Genomic DNA, 9,073 nt, shown 5'->3' with positions numbered 1-9,073 from the left:
TCTGAGCGACTCGAAGCTGGGCAACCATACGTGTCAAGTTTTAAGTCGGTTGGTCCCATATACAGTATGAGCATGACCATAATGGGCAAATTATAGTGCTCGGATCGGCGGTTCTGGACAACCGGATCTCCATACAATATGCCTATATATGGTCGTATCAGTTTACACATAAAGTACAATATTTGCCCCCCGAGATGTGGTCTAGTAGAAGTATATAAACTTTATAATGTCTCAAAATATGGACATACGCATGTAAAGTAAAAGCACCCCAGAATTACACTTGAGCAGGTGAATGACGGAAGATGTCTTGTAGGTTGTTTACCAGGCTGCTCTCGCAGCAGAGCGGAGTGAGGCACTGTTATACTGCTAGTAGAAAGAACCTCTACATTGTCAAGAACACCAAGGTCATTTGCCAAGGGTTTACAGGGAAACAGGGCACGTTTCATAGTCAGCAGTCTCTGGACTATGGCTCCCTGTTGGTCGGAGGGGTTTCTCCTGGAAAGGGGGGACAGAGACACCTCGGAAAGCCAGTCTTCAATTCCGTCAAGGAGGCGCGGGAGGGCACGGGGGCAGAAGCCACCGTGATCTACGTTCCACCTCCCTTTGCGGCAGCCGCCATTATCGAGGCTATAGACGCAGAGGTTCCCCTCGTGGTCTGCATCACAGAAGGGATCCCCCAGCAGGACATGGTGCGAGTGAAGCACAGGCTGCTGCGACAGGGCAAGACCCGCCTCGTCGGCCCCAACTGCCCTGGAGTCATCAATCCTGGAGAATGTAAGATCGGCATCATGCCCGGCCACATTCACAAGAAGGGCAGAATTGGCATCGTGTCCAGATCAGGCACCCTCACATACGAAGCAGTGCACCAGACAACACAAGTCGGCCTCGGCCAATCACTTTGCATTGGCATCGGCGGCGATCCGTTCAACGGCACAAACTTTATCGACTGTCTATAGAGGTGTTCCTGCAGGATCCAAAGAAGGAGGGGATCGTCCTGATCGGAGAAATTGGGGGCGACGCCGAGGAGAAGGCAGCCGAGTACCTCAAACAGCACAACTCGGGAGCCAAGGCCAAGGTGTCTTTCATCGCAGGCCTGACGGCTCCACCGGGTCGTAGGATGGGTCATGACGGGCCTGACGGCTCCACCGGGTCGTAGGATGGGTCATACCGGCTCCACCGGGTCGTAGGATGGGTCATGACGGCTCCACCGGGTCGTAGGATGGGTCATGACGGCTCCACCGGGTCGTAGGATGGGTCATGAGGCCTGACGGCTCCACCGGGTCGTAGGATGGGTCATGAGGCCTGACGGCTCCACCGGGTCGTAGGATGGGTCATGAGGCCTGACGGCTCCACCGGGTCGTAGGATGGGTCATGCCGGTGCCATCATTGCTGGAGGCAAGGGTGGAGCCCAAGAGAAGATTGCCGCCCTGCAGTCAGCCGGGGTTGTTGTCAGCATGTCACCTGCCCAGCTGGGCAGCACTATATTCAATGAGTTTGAGAAGAGGAAGATGTTGTGAATGGGGAGAGAACTCACCCATCTCACCCCACCGACCCAGCCGTGAAATGAACAGCCCGGTTCTTGAGGTGGCTTTGCCCCGCACGGCTTCACAGTTCAACAGTTCAACCACCATATACGCACATGCATGCAGTGTAGCTTTCGCAATTTCATTCTCTCTCTCTTGTATGAACTTGTACTTAATCTGGGGTACATTATTCATAAACACAAACCCACCACCACAAAGTGGTGAAGATCCTCATCCCTTTAAAACAGGGATTTTCAACTGATTATGAACCAGGGACCACCACCCTGACTGAGAATCAACCTGGGGACCACTGTTGTGTTGCCCTTTAACAGCCATTATGTATTATATTGGTTATATGGGCACATTGACTAAATAATGGTGACTCAGTGTGTGGGTGGTACACTTTCCCGTACAACTGTGGAAGTTATTGACATCCAACTTTCCAGTAAATGACAACATTGACGTGTCAATATTGTGAAAACCTCTGCTTTAAAACCCTGGCATTCAAGCAACATGCAGGGCATGCTGGCCTGTCCATCAGCTGAAGAAGAACACGTATCTCCTACTCACAGATCAACCTCGACTGATCCTGTGAATGTCTCCCCATTGCTCTACAATCCCCCCTCCCTATAGTTTTGCTCTTTTCAGTGTATCTCTACGTTCAAACCCGTCTGCTTTTGTCGTCATTTACTCTATAAATCCTGTCTAGTATGTCCATCTACAACACCAAAATCTCCTGGCTGAAAATAGCCGGTCTAACGAGCTCCCGATATGACGCGTTTGTGAGCCTGTAGATTGTGTTATTTCCACGTCGTGTTCACCCCAGAATAGGGACGGTGCATTAATCATTAATACGCTGTCATCATCAATGTCTTGCTCATCATGGCCCGGTGCCAGAAATAGAAAGAGCATGCATGCCTGTGTGTGTGTGTGTGTGTGTGTATTTGATCTGAGATCTGAGATCTGAGAGTGCCAAGAGAGGCGAGCAGGTTAGCAGCAATCATTAGTGGTGGGAAGAAACTAAGTACATGTACTGTACTCAAGTATAGGCTACTGTACTTTTGGGCATACTTTCTTCAGTATTTACAAATTTCAATACTTTGACTTCTACCCCACTACATCTCAGAGAAAATACGAAATATGAAAACTTTAGGGTACATATTTGAGGTACTGTACTTTCTTCCATATTTACAAATTTCAATACTTTGACTTCTACCCTGTTACATCTCAGAGGCAAATATATGAAAATATGAAATAAGAAAACTAGTTATAGTTACTGTGTGCATTTTGATTATTATTACCAAACTAACGAACCACTTCAGCCCTATATACAGTATTTCGGTCATTTGAAATGAGCAGATCTACAATGTGTTGAGCTTGTCCATCTGCCATTTTCAAAATATGTTAATATAATTTATACATACATGTTAAATTAGACATTCTGCATAATGACTTATTTTAGGCCTACTTTAAGTACGCTACTTTGTTAATTATAATTATAATAATTATGATATGATATAGTATGATATAGTACTTTATTGTCAGTTCACACTGAAATTTGTCTTGCGACACAGCAGCCAAGTATGCAGAAACACATAACAAAACACAAATAACAAGACAATTTACATACATAAAGACATGAGCAATATCCACCGCTTAGATTATCCTGTGGCTACTACATCTCCTGATTAAGCCTCAAGGTCGATTGGTAGACAAAGGACCTCTTTAGTCTGACCTTATTGTATGCTGGTACACCATATCTCCTTCCTGAAGGTAGCAACCTATATTCTCCATACAACACATGCTTAGTATTAGAGGTGATATTCCTTGCTAACCTTAGGATGCTGTTATCATATGTGGATGTATAAAGTTTCTGAAGTTGTTGTCCAACAATCTTTGAACAAATGTTCAGTTGTTGCAGCAGTTGTGACTTTAGGGCTGCAGACAAACATCCATACCAGGTGGTACTACAGTACTGAAGAACACTCATAATAACAGAAGTGAAAAACAAAAGAAGAATCCGTCTACTAGCACCGAAGGATCTTAGACGGCGAAGGAAGTAGATTCTTTGCTTTGTTTTCTTACACACTGAATCAATCTGATCTTTCCATGACAAAAGATGGTCTATTACTACTCCTAGGTATTTGTACGAACATACCTGGTTGATCGGTTCACCATGAATAGTAATGGGGGATCTGTGTATCTCTGGTGGTGTACCAAAAACAATCTCTTCTGTCTTTTTTGTGTTAATGATGAGAGCGTTGTTATCACTCCATTCAACCACCTTATTTACTCTGTGTTGGTGCAGTCCAGGATCACTGGAATTATCTAGGAGAGAAATCAAAACTGTATCATCTGAGTATTTTAGAATGTATTGGTCTGGTGTGTCAGTGCGACATTCAGACAGGCATTCCTCAATACGACAGCTGTCAGTATAAAGGGTGAAGAGTACAGCTGAGCTCACACAACCCTGGGGAGCACCAACATTAGTAGTTAATGCTGATGAGAGGGCTGTGTTCACTTTCACCCTCTGTACTCTGTTAGTAAGAAAAGAAGCATACCAGTGAATTAAGTATGGATTCAGTTCCAACTGTACCATTTTTGACACTAGTATATCAGACTGTATTGTGTTGAAAGCTGAAGAAAAGTCTAAGAATAGCACTCTCGCATGATTCTTATTTGACTTATCTAGATGTTTTGTAATTAAGTGGACCAGTGTGACAACCGCATCCTCTGTACCGCAACCCTTTTTGTAGGCAAACTGACTGGGGTCGAATTTGTCTTTGGTTATACTGACAAGATGTTGTAACAGTATTCTTTCAAGTGATTTCATAATCACTGAAGTGAGAGCTATGGGTCTGTAATCCTTATGTTCTTTTGGACATTGGATTTTGGGTAGTGGTTTTATGTGTGAGGTTTTCCAAGACAGGGGAATTGTGTGTGTGTCTACAGAGGTTTGGAATATTGGTTGCCACACTGGAGCCAGCTCAGATGCAAAGTGTTTGAGGAGAAAAGCACTGCATTCATCTGGCCCATTAGCTTTCCTTGTGTTAGTACACTGAAACACTTTCCTTACATCCTCTTCAGAGATGGTAATTCTGTCTGAGGGGGCAGGTGTTACAGCCTTCAGTATTTCAGTGCACTTTGAGGAATTGTCCAATGATTCAAATCTGGCGAAAAAGGTGTTTAGGTCATTGGAAAAGACAAGTTCATTTTCGGTCACAATAGGTTTTGTTGGGGTTGACATTCCTGTCATAGATTTCATAGTATCCCATGCCTTTTTGTGATCGTTGGCATTAAAAGCATCCTCCAGACGCTGTCTATGTGCCAATTTTGCCTGCCTCATTTTCGTTTTTAACTTTTTATCTGCCAATTTAAGTGCACCAAAATCTTTGTTTATGAAAGCTGTTTTCCTTTCATTTATTACATTTTTTATATCTTTTGTCACATAGGATTTGTTGTTTGGATAGATTTTTATCTCCTTTGTAGGAACAACCAGCTGTACACAAAAATTAATATAATCATTTGTAACTGTGGTGATTTCATCTAATGAACCATCTCTGAACGTGTCCCAATCAGTCCAGTCCAGGCATGCTGCAAGTTGTTCCTTGTTGTCATCTGTCCATGTCCTGACTACCTTCTTCTCTGGCTTCCCTCTTTTTAATTTGGACTTATAAATTATTATGTCTGAATACCAGACTTTGGCTACCAGAATTGACTTAAATACAAATTGTTGGTATTTTTCTACCACAATGGAAACAATAAAGCCCTCAGGGCTTTTTGAGTTATCCTTTTATTTAGCATTGTTGTAGAACTGTACCTCTATTTTCAAAAATGTTTTCAATCAAGTATTCAATCATTAAATCAAGCCAAAAACAGCAGATCTACAAGCTCATAACACATTGCATCACGACAAGCTTGTACAGTAGTTAGGCTATTTTTGGCTAGAACATTGAATTCATTCTTAAATGTACTATTTGAATATTCTACAACATAGATGTCTAGCTTCCTACAGAGCCGTGCCATAAGGGTAACCGACCTCCCATTAGTCTGGTCGATTACTAAAGGTGCGTTCAGACTTTAAATATTCACCTCGGTTCGTCCCGTTTGTGCTGCAGCATGTCGCGCCCGTTCGCGGCGCTCGTGCAACTTCTCGTCTTTGCATTGAATTTGTATGTAAATCGCGCTGCTCTAAGCATCCAAGTCTGAACGCAGCTTTACACTATCCCAAATTGGCCGGAGTAATATTTCCACCACCGCCCTTACAGTTACACTGTAAATACGAATAGGCCCACTTGATCTCCTACCATATATGGGTTATCATTATGTCAACATTATGTCAACATTATGTCCAATTAAGAGCACGGCTGTGATGCGCCAGCTTTGGATAGTTTTGGGGGGTATAAATAAACGTGTTGACGCCACACGGATTGTCACTTCTCTCAGTGAAGCCGAGTTCAGTTTTAACAGCAGGAGGAGCCATTTTAACTTTTTCAATTGAAGCATAGACACTTGTTTCCATGAACTTTACGAAGAGCTTTGCATTGGCAACAATGCTAAAGTTTATCCTACTCTGCACACTGCTTGTGGCCAGCACGCTGCTTGTAGCCAGCAGTTGGTCAACCCCGATCACAGAGGAAGACGATGTCCTGGTGCTGACGAAAGGTAACTTCGACGAGGCGTTGAAAGCCCATACCGACCTTCTGGTGGAATTCTATGCCCCGTCGTGTGGCCACTGCAAAGACCTGGCCCCGGAGTATGCAAAGGCGGCCAGCATGCTGAAGGCAGAGGGTTCAGAGATCCGCCTGGCTAAGGTAGACGCCACATTGGAGATGGAACTGGCCCAGGAGTACGGGGTCCAGAAGTACCCGACCATCGTCTTCTTCAAGGGAGGAGAAAAGGAGTCACTGAAGGAGTACTCTGGTGTCCGGCAGGCTAATGGCATCGTCAAGTGGCTTAAGAAACGCACAGGCCAAAGTGTTGCCACCCTGGCCGATGTCACGCAGGCAGAGTCTATGATCGCAAACGAGGTGGCAATCATTGGCTTCTTCAAGGACACTGAATCCGAGGATGCTAAGGCCTTCGTTAAAGCAGCAGAAGCCGTAGATGATATTCCATTCGGGATGACCTCTGATGATGCGGTGTACTCAAAGTTCGAGGTGTTCAACGACTCGGTGGTCCTCTTCAAGACGTTTGATGAGGGTCGTAACACCTTCAATGGAGAGCTTACCGAAGACAACCTCCTAGCCTTCATTAAGACCAACCAGCTTCCTCTGGTCACTGAGTTCTCAATGCAGAATGTCACTAAGATCTTCGGTGGAGAATTCAAGTCCCATGTCTTTATGTTGATGTCCAAGGCTGCTACTGACTTTGGGGACAAAATGGACCAATTCAAGAAGGCAGCGGAAGGCTTCAAGGGCAAGATCCTGTTCGTCTTCATGGACACCGACGTGGATGACTACAAGCCCATCATCACGAAGATCTTTGGCCTGAAGAAGGAGCAATGCCCCACCGTCCGTATCCTCACCCTGGAAGATGAGATGACAGAGTACAAGCCGGAGAACGAGGCCATCACCGCTGACAACATCATTGAATTCTGCACACTCTTCACCGAGGGCAAACTTGAGCCCCACCTCATGAGCGAGGACATCCCTGAAGACTGGGACAAAAACCCTGTCAAAGTCCTGGTGGGCAAGAACTTCAAAGAGGTTGCCTTCAATCCCACCAAGAATGTCTTTGTGGATTTCTATGCTCCCTGGTGTGGTCACTGCGTACAACTGGCACCCATCTGGGACCAACTGGCAGAGAAGTACAAGGACAGTGAGGATGTCATAGTGGCCAAGATTGACTTGACAGTCAATAAAGTGAAGTCAATTAAAGTCCTCGGTTTCCCCACGCTTAAATTCTTCCCAGCAGGAGATGATCGACAGGTCATCGACTACCATGGAGAGAGAACACTGGAGGCCTTCACCAAGTTCCTGGAGAGTGGTGGCAAGGAGGGTGGCGTACCAGCTGAAGAAAGTGGACATGACGAGTTGTAAGGGCAGGCAAAGAAAGGTCAAGGCGTGCCCCACCTCTTACCCTGGACACCGGCACCTTAACACTAGCATGTCTGAGAGGTCATTTTGACCGTTTTTTATTTATTTTGAAGTTTATTATCTTTGCCCATGAAGCTTTCAGAAGGTTCCCCTTCCATGGCTATCATCATCCATCACCATTCTATCATCTCAGAATTTTTTGACATCTGAAAAAAATTCTAAATGTGAATTTAAGCACATGCTAATTTAGCTGATTTTACTTCAGACATTTTAACTTCCATGTGGACCTTCCCTTTCCAGTGAACATGCTCTAGGGATGGGACGATATGAAAAGTTCATGTCACAATTATCACGTTAATCAAAATATGCTTAAAACTACTAACTCTTGTCTTTTTTACCATGGCTCTGGGTGCCGAAGATGAGATTTTGTGTTTTCAGTATGGCTGTCAAAATAACTGAGTTGGCCTGGGTTGTGGCTCAGTGGTCCAGGCACCTTGGCCGGTAATTCAGTGTGCCAGTGTGCCGCGGGTTCGACTCCCGATCCCGACGGCCTTTACTGCATGTCACCCCCCATCTCTCCCCATTTCCTGTCAGTCTACTGTCTATCACTCCATAAAATAAAATAAAAATATATATAAAGGCGAAAGCCACACAAAATATCATAAAGTTTTTAAAATAAAAACATAACAGTCACACAAAGATCTTTTGTGTGACAGTGTTTCTCAAAAACTTTTACATTTAAAGGTCTATACAAATGTAACCAAATGGAGCCATTATGGGTCCATTTGGTTCCATTTGTATACTGCCTGAGTTACAGACTTGTATGGGTCCATTTAGGCCTCCTTAAGGAACCCACAGAGCCCATGGAATCACTGCTCTAGTATGACAAGGTACAGGACATTAAAAGTAAAAATATGGAGGCGAGAGATTTCTGCCCGACGGAAACGATATTCATCCCTGACCAGTAGCTGTGAGGTATGGACAGCTTTAAGGCATGACATAGGCCAGCTCATAAGGTCACCACAGTAGGCATAGTGGACAAAGAGGTAGGCTTACATCATGAAATGGACATCATAAGACAAAACGTGGAGTGAAGCAACATCACTGAGCTTTCGCTTTGTATTTGCTGTATTTATCCTTTTTGAGGGGTGCTAGCCCCTCCTATGTCTAGCTTTGAGGGTCTGTGTAAACACAAACATTGTCCAACACAAACATTATGCCATGGATAACGAATGGCCAGTTCTGAGTGTTTGTCCATTAAATGCCATTGACGATGAATGGCCAGCTTTGAGCGTTTGTGTAAACACAAACATTGCAGACGAAGGCGAGGGCGCAAATTCTGATTGGCCGGAAAGAGACGATGTATGATGATGTACGTCGATGATAAGAGTGCCCCTCACTTCACACGGGTGTGACTTGTCTGTCTGTCTGTCTACTTTCACTCACCCTCGGTTTCTTTTACCCCGTGTGTGCAGTGTGCATACTGGTGGTGTGGGAAATAGGGCAGATATT

The 9,073-nt window shown here is 44.8% G+C and overlaps 2 protein-coding genes across 2 annotated transcripts; both read left to right on the top strand.

Annotated features, from left to right (window-relative positions):
* Window positions 1-302: 302 nt before the first annotated feature.
* LOC310879049 (succinate--CoA ligase [ADP/GDP-forming] subunit alpha, mitochondrial-like) lies at window positions 303-1,517 on the top strand (the record flags this gene model as incomplete). The annotated part of the gene is given in 3 exon segments (XM_083793473.1): window positions 303-953; window positions 956-1,091; window positions 1,339-1,517. Coding segments are annotated over 3 exon segments (966 nt in total).
* A 4,559-nt stretch (window positions 1,518-6,076) lies between these two features.
* On the top strand, window positions 6,077-7,564 carry LOC310878942 (protein disulfide-isomerase-like; the record flags this gene model as incomplete). Its single annotated transcript, XM_083793358.1, has 1 exon — window positions 6,077-7,564. One exon carries the CDS (start codon window positions 6,077-6,079, stop codon window positions 7,562-7,564), a length of 1,488 nt encoding a protein of 495 aa, XP_083649484.1.
* Window positions 7,565-9,073: the final 1,509 nt, after the last annotated feature.

This window comes from Protomyctophum parallelum (assembly GCF_964188405.1).
Source record: "Protomyctophum parallelum genome assembly, chromosome: 21".
Classification (NCBI taxonomy): domain Eukaryota; kingdom Metazoa; phylum Chordata; class Actinopteri; order Myctophiformes; family Myctophidae; genus Protomyctophum; species Protomyctophum parallelum.
The sequence above is the reverse complement of the archived record's forward strand: the minus strand, read 5'-3'. Positions and strand labels throughout refer to the sequence as shown.